Source organism: Balaenoptera acutorostrata, chromosome 9, assembly GCF_949987535.1.
Source record: "Balaenoptera acutorostrata chromosome 9, mBalAcu1.1, whole genome shotgun sequence".
In the NCBI taxonomy this organism is placed as follows: domain Eukaryota; kingdom Metazoa; phylum Chordata; class Mammalia; order Artiodactyla; family Balaenopteridae; genus Balaenoptera; species Balaenoptera acutorostrata.
In genome coordinates this window covers 34,717,177-34,744,245 of record NC_080072.1, presented here as the reverse complement: position 1 = coordinate 34,744,245, position 27,069 = coordinate 34,717,177, and the positions used below count along the sequence as shown (strand labels likewise).

Genomic DNA, 27,069 nt, shown 5'->3' with positions numbered 1-27,069 from the left:
TATGAAATATTTTCAATGATTTAGGGTTTATGGATACCTGTGAATCAATTGCTTTGATGTGCAATATATCAGTCTCATTACACTGACTCATATGTGGTATATCTGCTGTTAATAATTCCTATAAAAGTCACTGTGGAGGAAATGTTTTCAAAAAGAAGCTGCATACATTTCTGATTTAAAAATATAAATCGAAACTATTCTTAAGATGTCTCATTGAAGAATGCTTTTTGGGTTTTATTTTATATTACAAATTTTAAAACATTTACCAGTATTGAGATAAAAAGTTCATGATTCATATTATTTTTTAGAATTAAATTAAATAATTATCAGATACCTAATTTTACTAAATAGACAAAATTAAGTAGTGAAAACTACTCTATTACAGCAAAGTATTTAGACTCAAACAGTGTTTGAATTCATTGTTCCCCAACTTCCTACCCATTATGGAGTCCCCTCTATGGAAACCAAAGATCCACAAAGCCTCTATTTGAAACTCTTGGAGAATTTTAAAGTAAGTTGAGTTTTTAATCAGCTACTAATTTGTTCTAATTTTTCATCTGAAGCAGGACAAATACTACTTTACTCCTTACGTGACGTTTTTCAGTATACATTCTTAACTGGTACATTGATTTTTCTTTATAGATATCCCAAAATAAATCTCAGGGTCCATTAATACTTAAAACTCAAAGATCTTTTTTTCCTCACCCAGTGAGAAAACTGAAGAATAAATTACAATTTCTTATCACTTCATTTCCCCGTGAGCTTTTGAATACAATTGTTCACGGAAAGTCTCCCTCCAGAATTGTAAGATTACTTTTATTGTGACTTGGTACTTGAATTGATGCCAAAGAATCATATTTAGATCAATTTTAAAAGCTATGAGAAAGATTATCAGTATGTGGTTGTGCCTCTATTGCTTCTACAGATATAAACACTAAGGAAAATTCAAAGATTTTCCACAGTTGTATCCTAAGAGTGAGTCATTTGACACCTGCTGTCATACAGCTGAGACTGGCTGATTTTGGCTCTCTCTCCACTTTAAGTCAAAGAAAGATAGTTTGGACATGAGTGACTATGGCAATTGTTGCAATACCAGAAGGTAAATTAAGATTTTTTGACCCAAAGCAACATGAAACTTTTGAAAAGGGTAGATTGCATCTATGTTTATTGTATTGTAAATAGAGAGAATTATTTTAAGGAAGGTTCATGCTAAAGTATTCTTTTCGCTTTTTAAAGCCTTACAAAGGAAAAAAAATAGAACTGTTGATAATGATAAAGTAAAAATGTTGACATCTTATCTCAACTTGAATGGCATGCCAGTTGCTTTCCTATAAGATGAATCATAGGGTAAAAATATTTCTTGTTGGATTCAAATATGCTATTGTGTGTATTTTTTAATGTTTCAGATTGAGGAGGAATAATCAAGGTTGCAGAATGTTTGATTTCTCACAAAGGTAAGTATTATATTGGCAGAGATGAGAAAATGTTTCTTTTATCAGTCAGGTCTTCATAGAAGGAAACAGTGGTCTATTATTTAGGGGATGGACATTACCTCCATATACAGGATTCCTGAATTTAATGAAATTTTACTTATGGATACACTAAATGCAAAAAGATGTGAGTAAAGGCTGACATAACTGGGTGAAAAAATTAGTTATCCCTACTGCTTTATGTTCAGCCAAATTCTCTTTCATGCGTGATTAACGGAATTTTATATATATATATATATATATATATATATATATATATATATATATATATATATATATATATATAATATCTTGAAACTCATATCTGTGTGTATATCTTTGGAAAAAATCATTTGGATAGTAATAAAATATTAATAAACTAAATAATGAATAAAAGCTTCTATAATGATGGAAAATTTTTAAGTAATAATTTAAAAAAATTTTTATGTTTTTGAGAAACTATGCAAAGGAAAAATTCCAAAATATGTCATGTGCTTAAGATTCATTGAGTTTCACAGATCTGTGGGTTTATAGTTTTTATCAAGTCAGAATATTTTTTGTGTTATTTCTTTAAATACTTTTCCTGATCCCCTTTGCTTGGGAACTCCAATTACGTGTATGTGCATTATGCTGTTTGAAATTGTCCCATGGCGTATTGATGCTGTGTTTATGGTTTTTTCCTAGTCTTATTTTGCTCTGTATTTCATTCTAAATAGTTTCTATTGCTATGTATTCAAGTTCACTAATATTTTCTTCTACAGTGGCTGATCTGCTTTTAATATCATCTATTGTATTTGCTATTTCATACAGTATTTTTTCCATCTCTAGAAGTTTGATTTAGATCATTTTTTATATTTTTATATTCTTTGTTCAACATGTTCAATCTTTCCTCTAACTTCTTGAACTATATGTAGTTCAGGTTATAGTTGTATTGTTATAATAATTGCTTTCATCTTTCTGTTTACTAGTTCTATCATCTGTGTCATTTCTGGGTCCGTTTCCATTGATTAAATTTTCACCTTCTTATGGACTGCCTGCTTCTTTACATACAGGTCATTACATACAGCTGCCGTGAATTTTGTTTTCTTGGTGTTGGGTATTTTCATAACCCTATAAACATCCTCAATCTTGTTCTGAGTCACAGTTAAATTATTTTGAAAAACGTTGAGCCTTTGGAGGTTTGTTTTTAAAATCTGTTACATGAGACCAGAGCAGCCATGAGTTTAGGACTAATTTTGCCAAACTACTGAGTCAAAACCCTTTTGAGTACTGTACTTAATACCTTGTGAGTCATGAGGTGTTTTGGTGGGTTTTTTTGTTTTTTTGTTTTTTTACATTTTGGCTTGTAACAAAAATACTAATTTATGATTCTGGTTTTGTTTCAGATTAAGTGGCAATGCAGTTGATCCTTGAACAACCTTGGGGCTAAGGGGGCCAACTTTCTGTAAAGTCAAAAATCTGTGTATAACTTTGCAGTCAGCCCTTCATATCCATCCATGGTTCTGTGGATCCAGTCAACTGTAGATCCTATGGTACTATAGCACATATTTATTGAAAAAAGTCTGATACAAGTGGACCCATGCAATTCAAACCTGTGTTGTTCACGAGTCAACTGTACAATTCTTACCGGCTGTTTCACTGGCCTGGGATGGTTTCCTCACCATTACCTGCTGATCATTTCTCAGCTAAGGGCTCTAAGGTGACCTTTTTGCAGATCTCTGGAGCTCTCTCTGTATAGCCTTCTCTTCTATGGTATTCTGCAAAGCAAACTCTAGTGACCTTGACACCCAGTTCTGACTTTCTCAACTAAGCAAGACCACTAGGATCTACCTAGGTTTCCCCTACCTCTGTTGCAGCCTGAAACTTGCTCCAGGCAATAAAATGGGACAGCATGACTTATTTCATTAGTTTCTGCTCTCTCAGGGATTATTCTCTGCACTACATGATATTCAATGTCTAAAACACCATTGTTTCATATTTTGGTTTTCAGTTGCTTCAGGTTAGAGTATAAATAAAGTCCCTTTTACTTCGCCTTGGTCTGGAGAGAAAGAATATTAATAGCGACTTGACAATATCTCCTATGATCACGCCATAATATGAAGCAGTCTTTGTTGAAATTATGTGGTTCTTTAGATTCTAAATAATTACATTTTTACCACAAGAACTTTTAAAATTTCTTTTCTTCATGTTGGTTACATGTCCCTGATATCTTTTAATTTTAGTTCACTATGGATATTGTCTCTGTTGGGTTCCTGTTACTTTTTAATTCAATGCACTACAGCCACTCTCTTGAAACGTGCATAATCCATAGGTAAAATATTACAAAGAGTTTAGGTAGTTTGTTATTCTGTCCTTCTAAAACTACTGCTTTTCTCTTGCTTCTCTATCACACAGTTATTCCTTGTTACATTATGTTAACATTTTAATTACTTTTTTATGATATTTTAAGCCAAGGGTAGGCAAACTACCACTCAAGAGGCCAAATCTGGCCTTCAAACTTTTTTGTAAATAAAGCATTATTGGAACGCAGCCATATTCTTATGTTTACATATTGTTCATGGCTGCTTTCACATTTCAATGGGAACACTGAGTTGCTATGACAGAGAAATTTTCACTTTATAGAAAATGTTTGCCAACCCTGTTTGAATATGTAAGTAGTGTGTGTGTATGTGTGTGTGCACACACGTTTGTATTTATTTTTCACGTATCAGAGCCAAAATTGTTTTGAGAGTTAGTATCAATGTATCTGAATCCAAATTTCAGCTCTAAAGCTTATCAGCTATTTGATTTTGGCCAAATTATTTTACCTGTTTCAAACAACCTAAATTCAAAATGGGAATATTTATACCTTTAATACTTATAATTAAGAATAAATGATAAAATGTGTAGAAAGTGCTTCATTCATAGTACACATTCAATAAAGACTCTTATTACCTCCATTACTAGAAAGAACCTCATGAAAAACAAAACAGAAAATATATACGTTTCATCATCATTAGAAGACTGGAAGTTTGTCTTCTTTCCTTTACGTCTAAGTGTATGATGTTAACCTCTGAATTCTTAAATTCTTGTAAGAAGCAAGTTTCTCATAGAAAATATTAAATATGGACCTAATGTTTAGATTGAGACTTTTGGGCAAATTAGATCACTTATAGCTGTGGGGTATTATGAAGAGTCTCCCTATAAGTCCAGATATGATTTATAGCAGGAATCATTTTTCAAAAATCCTTTGTTTAAATGTAGTCTTCTTTCTCCCTCTTTTTTTTTTTTTCTCCCTCTTTTTTTGAGGTTTATTTATCATTCAGTGTACATTGTGTTAGGTACCCAGAGACATAACAAGTGAAAATGTCAGTTGTGAGCTGAGCTATATCATATCCATGCCTACACCATTTTCTGTACCGTCACCCACCTTCACCTTTTAAGTGCTAAAAATCCATTGTCACGTGAGTTATTTAAGCAGGACATTTCCCTTAACGGCACCTTCTCTCTGTGTGAGAAAAGATGGGTAAAACTGCCCTAGTCATGAGTATCCTCTAGCTCCCTTGGGACTCAAAAGACTTTGAAAGTATTTCTCTCTACAGTTCTGAAGAAGAAAGGTTTGGGGCAGGCCACACAGGCAACTGTTTTTCCTCCTGGCACGTTTGTTCTGTAGTGCACAGAAGACTGGAAGTTTGATGTTTCCTTTTCTTTGTAAACGTGATGCTCAGGTGCTTATGGCCGAGCTTTTAGCTTCTGTATCCAGTCTAAAGTGCCAACAGGGAGACCATGAAAAGCTAAACTGAGAATTGTAACTTCAGAAAACTGAAATCATTTGGTGGGGAAAGCTTTATTTTCTCCTATGCTGCTTTACTTTCCAATGTTCTAAAACTGTGTGCATGACATGATGTCAGGCATACTCTGCAAAATATATTTGTAGAAATAAAGACAATATTTTAAAATATACATTTATATTGCTCATGTATTTGGATCCAGACTAAGAGAAAACAAGAGAATGAATAGGTTGATTTGTTTAGTCATGGGATGGTGACTTTTTTTTTTTCTTATTTTGAAATGCCTTACTATGTTTCATAATTTAAAAAAAATATTTTACAAAGTGTACTTTTAAGATGAAATGATAAAATGTGAAATTGTTTTCTAAACAAACATTGTACTCTATATTGTGCATATAACTTTAAAATACCAATTTAATTTTAATTAATAGGATTTATTTTTAAAGTTTTCTTTTTAAAGTTTTCTCCTCAGTTTCAATTCAGCCTGTTCGTAAATCCTTGGAAAGTAAAATTTGATACCTATTTTTTTTCAATAAAAGACAAAAAAAAAAAAATCTTGACTTTGTTTCTTTAAAATATTTTACCAATTAACTGCTCACTTATTATTGATTTAATGAATGTCTGGGAGGATATCTGGGGTTGTGTACCAAAACCCATAAGCCTCAGCCATGGCTGTTCATTGCTTTCAATCAGGGATTATTAGATTCAGAACCCAAAGGGATGTTAATAGACTAGTAATTCCCTTGTCTTGCATCTTGTCAGAAAATCAGCAATAATAGCCAAGGTAGAAGATGTGGCTTTGCATGTAGCATATACTGAAAACATCTTAGGCACCTTAACTGTGGATTTAGTTACACTTCAATGCAATTTAGTTGCAAAAAACAAAAAACAAAAAACAATTATAATCCAACTGGGAATTAATAGATAAAACAGTGTCTCAGAAAAGAAATTGGGACTCACTTCGCCGCCAAAGGTCCGTCTTTAGTATCCCATTCAGCTCTGGCTGATGAGTTTTAAGAATAAAACCAAAGCTGAACCCATTCAGGACAGTGAGGGCATTTTGAAAGTATCATTTCGAAAAATAAATGTGGGAACTAGGCATGTCTACCCTGAAAAAGATTAAATGACAGGAGGAATAAGTTGTTGCCTTAGTCTCAAATATTTGAAGGATTACATGTAGCATAAAGTTGAAAACTGTTCTTTCTGGCTTCAAGATGGTATAATCAAGATCATATGGCAGAAGTTTAGGTAAATGAATTGTACTCAATAAGAGCTGGAATTCCTCTGCTAGCCAGGGGCAAAAACCGTAGGCTTTGATAAGTAGTAAGTTCCCCATCTCTATTAGATCATCTCTTGTCAGGGATATATGTTCAGAAGAACTGAGAGATTGTCAGCTACTTTAGATTCTTTGAGATCCTTTCAAACTCATGGAATATGTAATCTTGAAATTTGTTCATCAAAAAAGAGCAAAAACTTAATTTATTTCTGCATAAAGTCACAGGCCCTGATTCTTCAGGTTTTATGCTTATTCCACCTTCAGTAGTAGAAAGGCACTAAATAAGGACATAATCACAGAATGAATGTCAATCTGATTGGATCTTGATTTTTAAAAATGTAATTCCTTGACTTTTCAAAAAACTCTGTTTTTGTGATACAGTAAAGGGTGAAAAGGAAAATTGAAGGGGAGCTGGAGGCTTTAAAGGAGAATACAGGCAGGGTAGCTGGAGGCTTTAAAGGAGAATACAGGCTTGGATAGAGCAGCACCTCTATTCACCCCATGATGCTGTTGAGCCTAAGGTTGCGGCAGATATTGGTAAAGAACTTAGATTCTGAAGTCATAATGATATGAATTCACATTCTAGCTTTGCCTGTTTCTCACCGTGTGTTCTTAAGCAATCTGTCTCAGCAGTCTTAGCCTCAGATTATATTCGTCTGCAAAACTGAAGAAGAAAATGTACTTCTGTATTGTTATTTAAAAAAAATGAGATATAACATAAAGGGCTTGGCACTTTTAGTCCTCAATTATTATTGCTATAGTACTCTTACACATGAACTATACTTGCCTTTATACCAATAAATTCTCAACTTTGATGATACAAATACAGTATTTACATTGGGGAGTGTGTGTGTGTGTGTGTGTAGACCAGATCAATAATTATGAATTTTAGTGCATGCAGAGAGTGGAAATATACATTTTTTTTTTTTGCTGTTGGTAAGGGAACTTGAACCTCTGCTAATCAGCAAGGAATAATCATTATCTAAAAGAATTACCCTATCTAAGTGGAAAATAAAACGATATTTTTCATGTTCCCAAAATATGCTGAATGCTTATTTTCAATTATTTTGAGCCAAAGCATTCAGATTAAAGAAATGCATTCGTATATATGGCTAACCTCATCTTCCTGAGAAAGAAATGCTGTTTAAAAGTAGATATGATTACTTTTCTTTGAGTTTGTTCTTCCGTTCAATCCATCTACAAGCTCCTGTTTCAGTCGTTTACTCAGTGGTGAATGGTGCTCTTTCAACTGACAAAATACATTCTAAATTACAGTTTCAGCAGCACCAGCAAAACTAACAATACGAATCAGCTGATTGTAAAAAAAAATCTTATATAAATGTCCAACCTCCCCCCAAAAAGGGTTAAAAGTTTGATGAAATAATGTTCTGTTATATGTAAGTCCTAACGAAAAACCATAACGTTTGTCTTTTTAAAAAATATTTTCCCCTGTGCCTAATTAAGCAGCGTTGTTTAATTTAATAAATTATGAATGACCATATTACAGGGGATTCTAAAATGGCTAAGACCTGCCCTCAAGAAGTGAGTCTAGCGAGAGGGGAAGATAGTTTACAAATATATACAGTTCAAGATATTATATCAGAAGGGGGAAAAACTAAGCAAAGTTATACAGATTCAGAGAAAGGAGGCAATGCATTTACTCAGTTAATTTAATGGAAGACTTCACGAGGGAGGCAGCAGAGGATGGACACATGAAAGAGAGTGTGAAATTTAGAGAGAGATGAAGGAATGCACTCTAGGAAGAGTTGAGTCTGAAAAAAGGCTTTAATGGAGAACTGTGTTTAGGTTACATCAACCATTCTGTGGCTAGAAAGACTTTGGGAAGCCTGGAAAATTAGCGGCCCATACCAAACCCCTCTCCTGATTTAAGTAACGTTCATCTCTCTCATTAACCTTGTTTCCCAGGCCCGTTGAGGTTTTATTTTAGCTCACTACCCACCCTCTTCTCTTAGAGCATTCCTCCTGTGCTTACTCTACACAAACATAACCACTCCTCCCTCTCTCCCTCTCTCTCTGTCTTATTTATCCTCTCATTTTCTCAATCTCTCTCTCAGGACATATACTATTAATTTCACTTTCTTTCTGATCCTTCTGCCTGCAATGCTTTATATCCCTATCTATCCCACCAGCCTATCTTTCCCCAGTTAATTGCTTTTTATTCTCTATGTTGTATGTTGTAGCTCCCGTTTGCCTGACATCCCATCTTAGATACCTCCTGTGTGCTTCAGTCTATCAGGAATTCCATGATAGCATTTATCACACTCTTTTCTGATTTTCTTCTTTCCTGTCTGTATTCTCTATCAGCCTATAAATGCATGAGAGCAGGAACCCTATTTCGCTTTTGTTTCTATATTACCTAGCACTGTAGTTGCCAAGGCGTGTGTATGTGCAGAGCAGTTTTTCTTAGTTCAGTGAATGGGTGACTAAATGAGTACTAGAGTAATTAGTATCTTAGTGTATTGAGAGTTATTAGCATTTAATATGGACTATCCAAGCCAGTGGCATAGGGATAGCATGGCTAGAGTTCTTGGGGCTGCTGAAATGCTGTCTTGATTACACACTGGTGACTAGTCAGTGAGACAACATCTCTTTGGAATTCACTCAAATAGAAGCAAGTGGTGAGTCTAAAATGTGAGAAAAAAGATTAATAGCAATATAATAAAGGAAAAATATTTCTTCCATATTTTGTGCCAAATAAAAGTACATATATGGAATGTGATTAAATAAAGAATGAGCCTGTAAATTGCCTGAGTGCAGGGTTCCTGTCTGTTTCATCTTTTGACTCATGTCCTAACATAGAAAGAAAAGGAGTCCTATAAAGAAATGGACTAAAAATGTGCAAATAAAGAGGTTAGGGTTAGGGTTAGGGTTTGCAACAGATCTCATAAGTTCAAAACACTTGGCTTGAGCTTCTCCCAAAACTAAGATTCCTTGCATAGACCTTGGTGGTACAAGGCAAAGACACAGGGGCTCTTGGGGAGCTTGCACCTGAGATATGTCTTGGCCTTCAGATAGAAAAAAACCTGCACTCTATTTCTCTTGCTGCACTGTATTACTTGCCTTTAAAAATTTTATACAAGAATGCCCTGAGTTGGTATATCTATGAAGAAGCCAGGCTTCATTTCAAAGACTTCAACAAGATTTTGAAAGTATGATAATCAGTTTATGATAATACTAAATTGGACACAGTTCGTATTTTTCTGAAAGGTAGGGAAAAAAGTCAAGACAGGATTGAAACATGAGAAAAGTAGTCCCATATATGGAGAATGAATTTTGGTGGGAACATAGTCATGATATTATGCTTACAGACAAAAGTGTGTGTGTGTGTGTATTTGCAATAACTGTCTAGGAATAAAAACAGTAGAAAAACAAACACATAAACACACAAAAAGTCTGAAACCAAAATATATAAAATTGTAAAGCTTTATGACATTTCACAATAATCATAATCTCTGTGAGAAAACCATTTCCAGATAAGAAGCAGAAAAATTATTTGTTCTAGTTGTATTTATAAGCTGTTAGTGCTAGAGTATAAAATTCTGAAAGACTGCTATAACTAGAGAAAATAGGGTAAGAATTGATTGTCACAATGGGAAGATGGAATGGTCCATGTAAAACTAGATGTCAGATAGGAACTCTCTCTCTACAAGTGAATAAGAAACTAGCATAACATTTTTATATACTAACAGGGGATCTGAAGGCACTAAACTTGACCATAATCTTTGTCTTTTTCTTTGTCTGCTTCAGAAAGAGAACCCATTTCAGGACAGACACCATAGGTGTAAGGAAGGTCTAAAGTGAATGAGCATTCATTTCATGCTGAGTTACCAGCAAGTGATTAAAGCCTCTTGGTTTCACGCAGTTCTGAGATTCTAAAGATGAAATCCTGATATCAGTGGGCTTTTCTCCTCCTAAAAAATACATGAGGAAAGTTCAAAATTTCTCCTTCAAGCAGAATAAAGAAAAATCTGGTAGAGAAGGGTTGATGTTCAGTGTGAGAAACGGATGCCTTCAAACTAAGGGATGGAGTTAAAGTCAAGCTTCCACTGACTGTGAGTCACCATGTAGGTGCTGGGGATACTGAAGGAATGAGGCACAGTTCATGCCTTCAAGATAGTTGAAGAAAGGTTCAGTTCCCACATCACTATTTTTAGGTAAGCAGATACTACAGTTATCTTAATATCTTTTGATAATTTTTCCATATTTTACAAATGTATCAACTCGCATTTGACTCAGTACTAGCTTTCTTTTTTTCTGTAAACCAATACCTTTATTTTACATTATAAAGATTATGGTGACACATTTTAGATTTTGTGCACTGGGTGTCTAGATAAGAAGAATAAGAATCAAATTGGGAAAATTTGAGAATTTGGTGGGGAGAATTCACATTTGAATAAGTCTGTGTCTAATCAATGTCACCAACTGCTGTTTGGAAGTGACTGACAATGTGAAAATTACAAGTGCAAAAATCAAACATGACAACAGCTCAACCAAATAAACCAGGAAAATACTTTTGTTTTTCTGGTGGATAACAGATAATGAACTTTTTGAGTGAAATCTAGAGAAAGAATTGGCATAGCTGAAAAAGGAGAAAAAATGGTGGCAAATGCAGTTAATTAAGTAGTTGATTAGTTATTTGCACAGAGGTATGGTTTGGTTTGAAATGTTAAATACAAGAATTGTAATAAACATTCTGTTTTGAACTTCCGCGGTTTCTTTGAAATGTAAGTGAAAAATATAGCTGTTTAAACATAAACTAATTATATAATAGCTCACTAGAAAATAATGATTCAAGTTGAGAAAAGACCACTGAAAGTACAAGGATGAAGCTCTTCACAGAGCATGTGAGAGTCATACTTCAGACTCATTGTTTTCAGTTTGATTTGTTTTCTGAGGAGTCTCTTCAAATCATTAATACATTTACTACAGTAATTCTTTTTAATGCTTTGTTTATCTTAACGGACACTACTTGTGCCTTTCTAGAGCCTTGTAAGAAGCCAAATATTCATTTAAAAGTCATGGTAAACTCATAATCTTTTTCCTTCCCTCCTTCCTCCCTCCCTCCATACCGTCCATTCTCTTCCTTCCTTCCTTCCTTCCTTCCTTCCTTCCTTCCTTTCTTTCCTTCGTTCTTTCCTTCCTTCCTTCCTTCCTTCCTTCCTTTCTTTCTTTCTTTCTTTCTTCACTTTCATGATAGCTTCAGCTTATCCAGTTTTAATAAACTTTTTTTTTCATTATTTTGAGATAAACAGGAAGGCTCACTAGAGATTTCTCAAAGGCCAAATTACAGAGCAAGTTTTGCAAAAACAAACTTTAAAAGCAATGCATCATATATGCCTGCCAATGCATCCAGCAAAATAACTTTATAATTCTTATATATTCATGGTTATTTGTATTGTTAGATTTAAGAATAAAAAGACATGTGAAGACACATAATTATACTTATCTTAAAATCGAGTCATTAAATATTTAGTTGCCTGATTCGTTTCTCAGGTGTAACATATCAAGTGGAAAAATTACAAAAAAAAAAGAAACAAAATCACTGCCTTTCAGACAGCACATACCAATAATTATTGTGATTCACAGACTGCAAATTTTGTGACAGGCATTGTGATAAGCCCTCTACATCTCTGTTCTTACTTGATTCTCTCACTTATTAAAATAATTATTGGTTTACTTATTTCATGAATGAAACTCTTCTAATTTTAAACTGAAATTCAGATTGGATTTAATATCAAGCTAATGTATTAATTCACCACTGCATTCAGCTAAAAGGAATAAATGAAGTAGCTTAAAATAAGGATGTCATTTGTTATCATAGAAAAAGAAGTCTGGAAGTAGGCATTTTGGGACTAGTACCGTGGCTCCCTGCTGAAATCAGGATTCAGGGCTTTGATTTTTCTATAAACGCATCCATGACTACTGTGCCCATTGTTTCATAGTCAGAAAAGTATTGCTTAAACTCTAGAATGTAGTCTTCCTTTCAGACAGAAAAAGGAAAGGGCAGAATTTGGCAGTTTCTTGCCAACTGAGTCCATGCCCCCATTTTAAGATCCTTTCTCCAACTTTTTCTAAAAACTTCTACTTAAGTATCAGCAGCCAGAAATGTATCACATAGATGTAATTGCGAAGAAGGCTGGGAAATACAACTTTTTATCTGAGCATTTTGCTACTACAGAAAAAATCAGGATTCTAGAAAAAATTTTTTAAAAATAAAGGGAAACGATATATTTTGTAGCAACCAGGAATCTATATTTATAAAAGAGTAGAACTAGGATTTGAAGCCAGGTTTTCTAATATCAAACTCAGGGCAGATAATCACCACGTTACAGAACTTCCCTTGGTTGCTCTGGTCTCAGGCACATGATAAAACTGGAATGAAATGGAATGGAATAGAATTCACTATTTTGTGAATCTAATAACTGTCACAAATATCCATACATCTACAAGTAGGGAGTGGAACAATTGGGGAAAGCTGCGTAAATATAGTGGATCATAAGAGACATATGAAGAACTTCTTTCTTTTCCATTTTATTCTCCTAGAAGTCTTATAAAATATTTTCTCTTTGCCAGACTGACCTTAGTTGACTGAACTAGTTTTACTGTCAAAGAAGACATGTCAAGAATGAGAGAAATATTCTCTTGTAGGTGAAAGATACAATTTATTTTAGGTCCTTGCATGAAGTCCAAGGCAACTACAGCAATGTTAATTTATTAATATTTCCATTCCCAATTTGTATCAGGCATAAAAGCATATTTCTGCAAAACTATAGGAGCAAGCTTACTATAAATGCTCAAATTGCTCTGGTTTTAGCTTTTGATTCCTTTGCCCTACAAATCCATATTCCTGAGCTTGATCAAACCCTAAATCATGGTGGTACTGAAATCATTACAGGATCATTAGGGCTATTTGTTTTTTCTTGGCCCTTGCTTGTAAATCAAGCCACTTACATGATGTATTGAAAAAGTACACTAAGTAGCAAAAAAGTCATGTGGAATTAAGTTAGCTAAATGTATCCTAACTGCAGATAAATACATTTAAAAGAAAATAATTTATTTTTTTAAGAAAATCAGTTGTATGTTAGGAATATGGCAGTTTAGAAAATCAACTTCGAATGTTTACTTTAAAAAATATGAAGAATGTGGTCAATAATGAATGTGGTCAATTCCAAAACTAATTTATTTTATTCTAAAATAAAGAAAAAAACCCTGAGAAATCTCTCAAGCACATGTTAAAAAATTAGAAAGCTATTAGTGGTATTCATTTAAGCCACTGATATTGTTTTTTTTTAAATGTATTTATTTTATTGATTTTTATTTTTGGCTGTGTTGGGTCTTTGTTGCTTCGGGCAGGCTTTCTCTAGCTGCGGCGAGCGGAGGCTACTCTTCATTGCGGTGCACGGACTTCTCATTGAGGTAGCTTCTCTTGTTGCGGAGCATGGGCTCTAAGCGTGGGGGCTTCAGTAGTTGTGGTGCGTGGGCTCAGTAGTTGTGGCTCGTGGGGCCTAGAGCACAGGCTCAGTAGTTGTGGCGCACGGGCTTAGTTGCTCCGCGGCATGTGGGATCTTCCCGGACCAGGGATAAAACCCGTGTCTCCTGCACTGGCAGGCGGATTCTTAACCACTGTGCCACCAGGGAAGCCCAAGCCACTGATATTGTTTAAGCACCATTCTTCTGTCAGGCAATAGACATATCCTAACAGAGACAGATTCTAAGTTATAAGTTCATATCTACTCTACTCATCTACTAAATTCTCAGAAATTTTCTATAAAATACATTACAAGGAAAGGTTTGAGGCAAGACACATATGCTGTTCCTCATAGTTATGTTCGTAGCACTTAGCATAGTGGCTGGCGTAAAATAGAAATTCAATAAATATGAATAAATTAATAAATAAAAATATTAAAAGAAATTGGTGACAGCATGTGTGAATGGACATATTAAATGATATTTAAAAGAAGCACAGGATAGCCTAGTTGTTTCCATTTTATGTCTGTTTTATGATTTCAGCTGCCATATATCACCTAACATTTAATCATGTTTGAGTACAAGTTACATATGCACATATCTTGAAATTTTTTCTTCTTTTTATTTAGTTCAATAAAACTAGTCAACTTATTGAAATGAAACTAACTTTAGGTTTTATTATATTCTTGTTCAGTTTAAGGACAACAGTCTTTATATCTTCTCTCTTTGCTTCAAAACTTCTCAATAAGACAGAAGTAAGACAGCTGTGCGTCTGTTGCCTACAACATTGGGAAGATTTATTTTCCTTACCCATTAACTGTCATATCAGATAAATAGGCTGAGAGCTTATCCATGATAAATGTACTCTGTTTAATGCAATGAGACAGTCTCTTAATTTGAGCACCTAGCATAGTGTCAGCAAAATCCCCTCTGCTGATTTAATTAGCAAGAGCTCAATGTTAATTAATTTGCATTTAAACATTGGAGTCTCACAGATGAAAAAAATATATAATCCATTTGCAAAATGAAAAGTCCAGTAATACAGTTTGCATGGTTTTTAAGAGTGTGTAAATGTGTTAAACAGTTAATGAATTATTCAACACTGTACATTCTTGGAAGATATACAGATTTGAATAAGCCTCTCAAATTTGACTTTCATACCATCTTACATGATTTTATCCCAAGTTGTTTTTATTGAATAGTGTTCATTAGAAAGAAGTATTCATCAGTTTACCATATTTTGCAAATGAAGAAACTTACAATATTTATTTGTCAGGAATTCTTAGTGTAGTTTTTGTTCTAGAAGTCCTTCTATTGATAAAGATTTTTAAAACTAATTCATTTTACTGCCCTATATAAGGTAAGCAAAACATAAGTGGAAATCTCCTCATTTTGGTTGTGCTTTTATCCAGAAGCTACTTGTCAAACAATTACATAGAGCCCAATTTCAAATATGTGTCAACACTCTAAGCAATTTTAGTATGCCTCACTTTTGAGCTCCTGGCTTAGACAAAGCTCAGTAAGAAAGAATGCTGGGTGTACAAAACTTTACTTTATCAAATTTTTTTTCAGAATGACAGAAAGCATCTCTTGTTCTTTATACTGGCAAAGTGATATTGGGATGTATTTGGATGGTTCTAGCCATTCAATGCCAGGAAGAAAGGTTTTTGTTCTGCTTTTGTTTTTAATTTTGCTTGAAAAAAATTAAAGAAGGACAACCTCAAAATAACTGTGTTTAAGTATGTAAAGAGCTGTCACATCTCAGAGGATAGAGATGTACTCTCACATCAAAGGATCTGGAAAGCAATGCACCAAGGGGTTTGCAATGGATGTCTCCAGGTAGGAAGAATTTGGGGTGTCTCCTTGCTTTTTCTTTTTGTGTATCTACATTTTCTGCAATATACATGTTTTGTCTTTTGGAATAATATAGATTTTCAAAAAGGCATAATCAGAGAATTCTAGAGCTAAAGGGTTGAGGAAGAATAAGTGAGTGTCTAAGAGGTACTATTTCAGAGCACAAGATCTCAATATATTTTACCCTCAAATCCTCCTTGGTGATTATATCTCTGTGTTGGTTGCCATTTCTAAGTCGACTATTAAAAGGTCAACTGGTAGCGTATATATGTCAATGCTACTCTCTCACTTCGTCCCAGCTTACCCTTCCCCCTCCCTGTGTCCTCAAGTCCATTCTCTATGTCTGCGTCTTTATTCCTGTCCTGCCCCTAGGTTCATTAGAACCATTTTTTTTTTTTACATTCCATATATATGTGTTAGCCCATATTCTACCAAATGTAAAATAGATAGCTAGTGGGAAACAGCTGCATAGCACAGGGAGATCAGCTCGGTGCTTTGTGACCACCTAAAGGGGTGGGATAGGGAGGGTGGGAGGTAGATGCAAGAGGGAGGGGATATGGGGATACATGTATACATATAGCTGATTCACTTTGTTATACAGCAGAAACTAACACAACATTGTAAAGTGATAATACTCCAATAAAGATGTTAAAAAAATAAAAAAATTTAAAAGGTCAACTGGAACCAGTTAATGTCATAGTCTATCCTGGTGTAGAACGTGGACCTGTGGGGAATCAGTACTAAAAACTAGGAGCAGGAATTCAGAGACATCTTCAAGAAAGAAGATACATCTGGGAGGGTGAAGATGGTTTAAGATGGGAAACAAGCAAATGACAAACTTTGTCCACTTAGTTTGGCTGAATTCAAAAGACTTTCAAGGAAAGTCAATCCAGTGTACTTAACACTAGCCCAATGCTGTAATACTCCAATTTATTTTATTTTAATTTTGGAATTCAGTTTCTTGCAGTAGTTTAAGGTCCCTATTAGGAACACTAACTCACTTTGCATAATGAAAGAATTTATTGTATAAGAGCTATATGAAGCAATGTTATGAAGTTATGAGGTAGCAGGTAACAGATTGATAATCTATGGGTTCAGTGTTTTGGTTCTGACTCTACTACTATAGTAAGGTATACAGTATAAATTTTCTTAAATGTCATTATCTATTATTTATCAGTAAATTTACAAGATGGAAATATAAAGACCATCTATTTCTTTAATCATGAGGAAATGGAAAAGGAATATTTGAAGCTTGCCCCAATTCTTCCCGTAGATTTATGGTTGACAGGTAGTGAGGATGTGAGAGCAGTTGAGAAGGCTGACCACATACGGCCATTTCTCTGATTTGATCAAGGGGGCCTAGGACAATAATGGCATGAAGAGCACTGAGTGTGCTTTCATAGAATCCTCTGTGGCCAGCTCTAGGCCATCTTCCATCCTTGGTTACTGGCCTTATTCTACAATTGGCAGAATAACATGTAAGCAAACCTCCTTAAAAGATACTCACTGTATCTAGATTGTATGTTCCTACAGATACAAGATATTACTATGTCAATTCAAAATTAAAGCAAACACATAATCAAACAAGCTGAAATTTCTTAGCTAACTGTTAAGAAATGGTTTACTCTGTCCGCTTATTCTCTGCTCTGCATGGGCTCAGTTTCTTCTTATATAGTGGTTTGGACCCGTATTAGAGGGTTTATGTTGAGAGAGATAGTACATCATTTGATGAAGGTCCAGACACTGGAACCAGACTGCTTTGTTTGAATCTTTAGCCCTGTCTTTTACTCTAAGACTGGAAAGTAACTTAACCTCGTCATGTTTCAGTTCCTCATCCCTCAGATGGAGAAAATAATAGTATTTACTCTATGTATATATGTGTATATATATAATATATGTATATTTTTATAGAAAATTTAGGATAGCAGATTTCACATGGAAGGTACTGTGCGTTAGTGTTGCAAGGATCTTTGTCCAGGATCCCTATGATTCATTCTCAAATATTAATAAACTTTATTCCTTTGCAGATATTGTTATGAGAATGTGAACACTAGTTTCATTCTGTATTTTTACTTTCTTTCATTTTTATTCATTTCAATTTGACCTAGCTTCTACCTCTTCCCATACCCTCATCTCTCACCAGCCCCACCAGTGATCACTCTGGTCCCCTAGCTGAAATTCTGGTGCAACATCCATATGTCCTCCAGTACCTGAAATATATGTAAGCTGCTCTTTATATTTAATCCTCAAGTCTTGTGCCAAAATTGACATTCACTTATGATTGTTCACCTGCAAAGAAAACCACTAGTCTCTACCCATTCTGTAATGATACATCTGATATGTTGCTCTCTAGGTGGTTAAAGGTGAATAAATATCTTAATTTCTCTTGATCAAGCAGAGAGTCCTCAGTAACCTAAGAGCTGTTGCAGCAGCAGCTTTTCCACAGTTGTTTAGGTCTCATAATTGAAGTTACTAAACTCAAACTACCTCCATATTAGGAAATAAATTGTGCTCCAATATTTTGAGCTCCTTGATAAATGGACAGTGGTAATAGAAGAGTCCTTATTAGCACTTAGCCTATTGACAGACTGTATTTGGTACTTAATAAATATTTAAGTACCAGAACTGTAGAATACAAAACACACTGATTTGAAAGGGAGCTGGATGAAGTGGTTCAAATACTGCTTATTTTGATGCTCCTCTTTGTTTTATAGGCACAGTTATAGGTCTGGAAAACAAAAGTTATAATAGCTGGTCTTTTCCTTTGTGGAATTCACTGCTTAGATTCATTAAAGTCTCTAAAACTCACTCACAACACAGAAACACAGCACTATCACAAAACATCCTGACAAGGGTATGAAGCTTGTTACACTTTGTGAACATGGGAAGAAAATGTCACTATTTCATGATTTACCTCCCATGATACCAACCAAGGTCAAAGATCAGTCTGTTATGAATGCTCTACTATACACTTTTCTCCATAAATCCTGAGTTCCTCCGATTACTTCTTATCAAATAAATGCTTCAATTATCATCAAAATCTTCAAGGAGCTATGAATGCAATAACACATTTCCTTTTGGACAAATTATTTTATTTTTGGATAAAAGGAATTCCAGATCTTGCAGGGCTTTGAAAAAATCATAAGGTTTATTGAAATTAGACCAGATTTTTCTGACGCATGTTTTCAAGGCAATTGAAGATATTCCTGGAAAAAGCATTTCTGAATCAAATAATTTCAGAAACACTACATGCCATGCCCCTACCTTGGAGCTTGAGAGTGAACTTAGACATAAGCATCTGAGAAGAGTTTTAATAAAGAAACGTGTGTAAGATGAATTAGCCAAATGATTCTCAAGCTTACCGGAGCACAGAACTCCATTTATTCCTTTTCTCTTGTTTGCAGCTTGAGTACCACTGATATTTTGAGAATCATCTTGCTGAACTTATATTAATTCTATGAAACTCAAATGCTGAGAAGATACATTTTACTTTTTCATAATAACCATAGAGGATTCTAGGGTGAACGTTTAGATTCTAAAATGATCTCTAGTATTTAGTACTAGGAATGCTTACTGGCTTGGCTCCTACATAAAATATAAAGAAAAATTTTTTTTATTATTTTCAATACTTAATTATGCCCCTCTGTGTGAAGAGTGTTGTCACTGTGTAGTCTGAATGCTAAAACATCACAAGGGGGGTGTAACCATGAGTAAAGAAGTGAAAAACAGGAAAAGGACATAAAAAGACTTTTTTTCGTCAGATCATCTATTCACTTGATTTTTATACCTTGAAAGACAGTAGGAGCACCACAGTGAATACTATCTTTGAAAAAACAAAAACTGTTTGAAACAATCTGTACATCCAGTGAAACTGTGTTTGACCGGGTCTGTCCAAATGCTATCAGCTAGGATCCAAGACTGAGGCTTACTTGTGAGTCAATAGCCAGTGTCAGGTCCAGATTAATTTTTATTGCTGTGAGCTTCTTGAGTCTTCATTTTAAGTCTCACTGCATCATTTAAACCAACAGAGACAACTTCTCTAACTTACTTTAAAAATTTATCTTATTTCTACAATTCATAATATGTTGTATTCATCACCCTCTTTTCTATTCAAATGGTAAATATCCTGTTCCTTTCAAATTGAGAAACAACAAACAAACTTCTAGCCTTCTGTGTTCTTAGTCTCTGCTGGAAAGGACTTTCTCAAGGGTCATTGAGAAAGCCTTTTTGGATAACATAGTCAATGATCAAATAAAAATATGAGGAGGAAAAGTTGCTACGGTGACTCCTGTTCTTTTGATTGTCACATGGACCTATCTCAGCCCGTTTTTCTCCTGCTCACAAAAGGAAGGTAAAACTTTGACATTGTATTCTAAAATAATATTGCTAAAGTTAAATATTAGATGGTGCTAAAGACTTAAGAATACATTTTAATGGCTGAAGACAGAAACTAGCCATTTGTGATAATCACGGTAAAGAGAAGAAAAAAGAATTGGTAGCACAAAAGATTCAAAATGCAAGTTCTTTTATTTTTGAAAAATTCTAAACTTTCCCTTTATTTTTTTTTCCACCAGGAATACTTCTGCTGCCAGTTAGACTATAAAAGAACAGAAAAAAGCTTTGTTCCAATGGTAACAAGTAAAACAGACAAAATAAAATAAAAATCATACTTTTCTACGAAGGTACAGCAGAGTGGTGGATTTAAGAAGCAAAAGAAACTGAATTCCATAGAGAAACAAACCCTTCAGAGAGGAGGAGGGCAGCTGCCACCTCCATCTGGGGGTCATTGCTAAGCTTGGCTTCGGACTCCGATGCCAGGACTGAGGCCAGGCCAGGCCAGTGGAATGGACTATAGGTTGGAAGAACCCCAACTCAGCTAAGCAATTATACCTCTCCACCCAGCCCACTCTCGTGTTTAACTAAGAAACCTGGTAAAAAAGCCTGCTACGTAAAGAGAAGTCACCTAGTCTTGGGCATTCTCCAAATGATTGGATTCAAGGACTTTGTGAGATCAAAAGCAGTAATGAAGCAAACCTATCTGAAACTTCAGCCAAGTCTTCCAGCTCAAATGCAGACAATCATATAAAGCTAGCAGAACAGAGCAGAGATCAGAATAGAGTCAAGAAATCGATTCATACTTGTATAACCCATTGGTTTCAACAAAAGTGCCAATGCGATTCAAAAGGGAAAGAAAATCTTCTTGAAGAAATGTTGGAACAACTTGACATCTATATGGAAGAAAAATGAACTGACCTCTATCATACACCAAACACAAAAAATGAAGTTGAGACAGATCATACCCTTAATGGAAAAGTTAAAATTATATAACTTCTAAAAGAAAGATAGGTGATATAGCAGGCTGCTTCTAACTCGGCATCCCTTACCATTGTCACACTTGCCGTGGGATAGACTTTGCAAGCGTGTCCCCAAGACTTTAGCCTCACTTTTCTCCAAGGAGAACATTCAGGGGACCAGAATAATGGCCTTGGGGCTCTTGAAAGCCAGGAGAGAAGAGACATTCGTGTCATTCCATGAAGTGGCTGTGGACTTCACCCAGGAAGAGTGGCAGCTGTTAAGTCATGCTCAGAGGACCCTGTACAGGGAAGAGATGCTGCAAAACTACAGCAACCTAGTCTCCTTGGGAATTTCATTTTCCAAACCAACATTTGTCATTCTGCTAGAGTACAGAGAAGAGCCCTGGAAAGAGGAGAGAGGACATCAGCCCAGCCCCTGTTCAGCAGATCCAAAGCCAGAAATTCCATCTTATTCCTCCTCCGTTCTGGTCTTCTGTGGTCAGCAATTACATCAACATGTGCTGCATGACCATCACCTTCCAATCTGTCCAGGCTTGTTTGCAGGAACCCCCCAAAGAGCAGATCTCTGCCCAGCAGGTCAGAAGCAGCAGCTGCAGCTATTCTCTTAACGAAAGCTTCTGGGGCGACAGAGTGGAAGGTGAAGACAGAGAAGATGGCTCCAAATCTTTGTTTGGGAGGACAAGGGAGAGAGTTACTTCAAGAACTTTCTCCAACCCATCTGAAGAACAGCTATTAAGCTCAAGGGCAAGCAAGACAGTGATGGAAATAAGGTTCAGCTCATCTGGGAAGCCAAAACCTTTAGAAACAGACAAAGCATTAAAGTGGGTAGAAATCTCAGGATTTGAGGCAGTCATTTGTGGAAATTGCGGGCTCGGCTTTAACCAGAAATCGACTCTCTTTAGTCGTCAGAGGACTCTCTTAGGAGGAAAGCCTTGTTTCTGCAGTGAGTGTGGCCGAAGCTTTAGCTATAAATCAACTCTCATCACACACAAGAGATCACACACGGGGGAGAAGCCTTACCTCTGCAGGGAGTGTGGGCAAACCTTCAGCCAGAAGTCAAACCTAGTCACACACAAGATGTCACACTCTGGGGAAAAGCCCTTTGCATGTGAGGCTTGTGGGCGAAGCTTTAGCCAGAAGTCAATCCTCATCAGACACCTTCGAACACACTCAGGGGACAAGCCCCTTGTGTGCCAGGAGTGTGGGCGAGGCTTCAGGGATAAGTCAAACCTTATCACACACCAGAGGACCCACTCCTGGGAGAAGCCTTACGTCTGCAGGGACTGTGGGAGGCTTTTTCGAGATAAATTCACTCTCAGCAACCACCAGAGGATTCATTCAGGGGAGAATCCTCATTTGTGCAATGAATGTGGCTGGAGCTTTAGTCAGAAGTCATATCTCGTTAAATACAAGAGGACACACTCAGGAGAGAAGTCTTTTGTGTGTCAGGACTGTGGGCGAGGCTTCAGTGATAAGTCAAACCTTACCACACACCAGAGGACACACTCAGGAGAGAAGCGTTACGTGTGCTAGTAATGTGGGTGAGAATTTAGGCCTAAGCCTACTCTCATTGCACACCAGAGGACACACTCAGGAGAGAAGCCTTTTGTGTGTGGGGAATGAGGGCAAGGCTTTCGACAGAAGTCACAACTCATCAGTCATCAGAGGACACACTCTGGGAAGAAGGCTTATGTTTGCACTGAGTGTGGACAGGCTTTAGCCAGAAAGCAAATCTAGTCAGACACAAGCTGACCCACTCCAGGGAGAAGTCTTTTGAGTGCATTGAGTGTGGGCGAGGCTTTGGCCAGAAGGCAGCCCTCCTAAGCCATCAGAGGGCACACTCATGGGAGAAGCCCTATGTATGCAGGGAGTGTGAGCGGGGCTTCACTGATAAGGCGACCCTCAGCACTCATCAGAGGACACACTCGGGGGAGAAGGCTTATATTTGCAGTAAGTGTGGGGAAGGCTTTTGGCTGAAATCACTCCTCATTAGACACAGGAGGACTCACTCGTTGTAGAGAAGTTTCATGCCCAGGGAATGTAGACGAGGCTTTAGCAATAAATCACACCCCATCAAGCAAGAAAGGACAACTTCAGGGGAAATCTTATGTGGACAACGAGTGGTCTTCAGAGATATGAACTTTCACCAGAAGATAGGAGAAGACCTACATGTATAAAGCAGTGGTTCTCGGCTAGAAGCAACTTTATCCCTTAGGTAACATTGGTGATGTTTAAAGATACTTTTCGGTAATCACAACTGGGAGACTGCTACTTGCATCTACTGGGTAGAGGCCGAGGCTGCTGCTAAGCATTTTACACTTCAAAGGACAGCTCCCCACAACAAAGGACTATCCGACCCTAAAACACTTGGCCCCTCTAAGGCTAGCTCTGGCTCCAGGGCCACCCATTGGCTTGGCGGAAGGTTTCTTAGACTGTGCTTCAGCTGACAGCCTTCCCCCCAGCCTCCTTTCTTCCCCTTCTCCCCCATATCTAGATCTGAGGTCTCTCCTTGCCTTCTCTGTCTCCCTTTCCATTTTTTTTTCCTCAAATATGATTTTCCCAAAAGTCTCTTGAACATCTAATCCTATCTGCTTTCTCAGAAAACTCCAACTGAAACAATTACCAAGAAAAAATGGTAATTTTATAGTGAAGCAACTTGGCCTGTATCACCTTAACAAAGTTAGCCACAGTCCTCCTACTAGGATTCACTGGAAAGGACACCATGTCTTTTTTTTTTTTTTTTTTAATATTCCTGCCAAAGAATGTGTAACCTAAATATTGCCATAAGAATTAGACAAACAACACAACACTGTAAATCAACTATACTTCAATAAAAAGACATTTGTTTTTAAAAAATTTCCACACAAAAATGAAACAGACAAACAGAAATTTAAAAATATTCTATGAAACTACTGCCCTGCAAAAATATCAAGGCCAGGAAAGACAAAGAAAGGTTGATAAACTGCTTTATACTTTAGGCAACTACAGACACATGAACACTTAACACAATGCTTGGTATATGATTGGATCGTGGACAGAAAAACATGTAGTTACAAAAGACTATGGATTAGAGAATAGTGTTTAATCAATATTGGGTCAGTGATAAATGCAGTGTAGGGTGGTCATGGAAGTCATGCCCTCAGCCTGGAAGTGCACAGGTGAGTTTTTAGAGGTAAAGGGGCCCAGTGACTCCAGCATATTCACAAATTGCTCAGAAAAAAATGGTCTCAAAGTGTTCATAGAAAACAAAATGTATATAAAATATAAATACATTTTCCAGGAGGAAGGGAGGAGAGAGAGCGAGTGATCAGAGAGAGAGAGAGAACAAATGGAACAAATAGAAACCATTGGTTAAGTCCAATTAAAAGGTATACAATAATGCCTTCTACTTTTCTTACAATTTTCCTCTACGTGTTTTATTATACCAAAATAAAAATATTAGCACAAAATAAAAAGGAAGGGAGGAAGGAAAGAAGGAAGGAAGAGTAAGGACGAAAGAAAGAAAGGAAGGAAGCTCTTGTGTTGTTAGGTTGGTTGGTAGTTGGAGTACTAATCACAGTTAAAATTGGACTCGCAACACAGCCCAGAATAACTCAACTCCTGCAGAAATTAGAAAGATTAGCTCATATCCTGACTGTCAGATAAAAGAAAGGGCTTGCACTCTCTTGAAATATCCATACAATAGTCTCTAACTGTTCTTTTAAAATACAGTGTTCTGAATATAATTAAAAATTAACAGATATAGAATAAAGTAGGAAAATGTAACCTTATTCAAAAGAAAATAATAGAAGTAGACCAAAAGATCACCCAGTTATTGGAAATGGCAGCAAGGGCTTTAAATCAATTATTATAACTAATTTAAAGAATTTGAAGGGGGGAAGGATATTTCAAAAGGAAAATCAGAACTCCAAGAAAAGAACCAAACATGAATACTAATATTAAAATATGCAACATCTGAATTTTTTTCTCCAAATTTGCGAATGCAGTAAAATTAACTGTCATTTTTCTTCCATTTCTTTCTGAAATAACTTTCATGGAGATTCAAATGAGTGATTTAAATGAGCCCAGAAATAACATTAGAAGGGAGTTGTTGCTTTGAAAGTTACTCATCACCTCATTCTTTAGAACTGGGAAAACCAGTCACTAAACCCTGATCTAGTCCACAATATTATGAAGAGGCACTAAATTTAAAATTTTTTCTCATATTTTGGACTCTAAATAAAAATGACACTACTGAACTCTGCCACTTGCTTCCAAAGCAGATGTGCTTCTGTGATTCTTATTTAGAAATGTTTTTAGTTCCAAATTTTAAACTGGATATTTGCTTTGTCTTAAGGCACTTGCCTAAGTAGTTTTCTTTTTCATAAATAATTTTTCTTTTAAACTTACATCATCGTCTAGCTTGGGCAAGAATCTTCTGCCTCTCTTTTTCTGTCTCTCTTTTACTGTCTCTCTTTTCTCTGTATCTGTCTGTCTCTTTCTCTCTCTCTAACGTATTTAGACCAACCCTCTCTCCTAATTTAGTAAATATAACATCTTAGTTCTTGCAACTTCAATTTCAAATAAGCAATAAACCACTATAAATTTTCATGGTTGACCCATTCTCATTAATCAGTATTCCCATATTAAATTAATTATGAAAACATTAAACTGGCTAGATGTGATCCACTTTTTATTGGGATTAAAATGAGTGAAATTTCTAGGGAATTATTAGCATTTATTATAGAAATTGACCCTGCAATAGATATAATATGATCAAGATGTTTTGGGCAACTATGATTTATGTTCCTTTTCTAGCTTTCTTTGACATCAGAGAATGATCTGAATCAGTCTCAGTTTACTGTGTTAGTGTAAAACAAATAACATTTATTGGTTCGGGGTTATTAAAATTTATGTTTCCCCTTTTGGCAGTGTGAGCTTATTTGACTTTACTATATGACTTTATTTTTTGTATATCTCAAATAAAACTTTTTAGGCAAAGGATTTTACTTGTGATTTCACACACACACACACACACACACACCCCACAAAATCTACAATTTCATATAAGATTCCTGTTAAGAATACTTTCCTTGGAAAAGTTTGGCACTAAATGAGCAGCAAATACTTAAGAACTTATAAGCTTTATGTAGTAATTCAACACGTGCAATCTTGGGTCATTCTACGATCTCTGCTCAAGTTCCAACACACACTGCCTTAGGAGGCTAACATTTGGAATTAAAATCAAAATGTGCGAGGAGTGAGCCATAGGTGGTGCTAATCTGGAGTTGTGTATGTGAGAAGTGGGTAGTAAGTTTGTTCACAATATCTGCTTGTCAAACTTTTCTCTCTGGAGTCTCCTCCAGCAAGAGCAGAAGGAATCTGGATAGAGGAATTTCTTTCTAGACATTTGGCCCCCAGATAAACGTTTCGATGGATTCCTCATCTGTAAAATCTAGTTTAAGGGACAAGAGCCTCTGTCAACTTCAAGATGCCAGCTATGATATACAATGGTAGGGAGGCCATAGGAAAATATTTAGAATAATTAAGGCAAGCTGCCTTTCTGGGATGGGGGAGTATAAATTGATAGATTTGGATATTGATGGATTCAGTTACCTCCTACTTCTCTCACCTTCTTAAACCCAGATAACTTAATCATAATTGCTGTTTCTATGCAGTACCTTGGCAAACAAAGACAAATAAACTGCCATAGTAGTAAAAACAATCTTCAAAATACAGTGGGAACAGCCAAAGGAAAAAAAAAAAAAAACCCAACACAGCCAAAAATGTTAAAAAAATAAAAAAATACAGTGGGAAGATTCATAGGAATCATCTTGGTTCAAATTTTGGCTGTTTTTTAATTTGCTCCACAAGGTTGGACTTCATTGGCTATCTCTAAAAGTTTAATTTCCTTATCT

General features: G+C 35.8%; 1 protein-coding gene across 1 annotated transcript in view; it reads left to right on the top strand.

The window, feature by feature from the left end:
• The window catches only part of LOC130708875 (zinc finger protein 343-like), a 36,606-nt gene extending 13,416 nt beyond the window's left edge, over positions 1 to 23,190 (top strand). Inside the window, 3 exon segments of the mRNA XM_057553250.1 lie at positions 21,539 to 22,647; positions 22,726 to 22,877; positions 22,880 to 23,190. Coding sequence (XP_057409233.1) covers positions 21,539 to 22,647; positions 22,726 to 22,877; positions 22,880 to 23,190 — 1,572 coding nt within the window.
• The last annotated feature ends 3,879 nt before the right edge of the window (positions 23,191 to 27,069 follow it).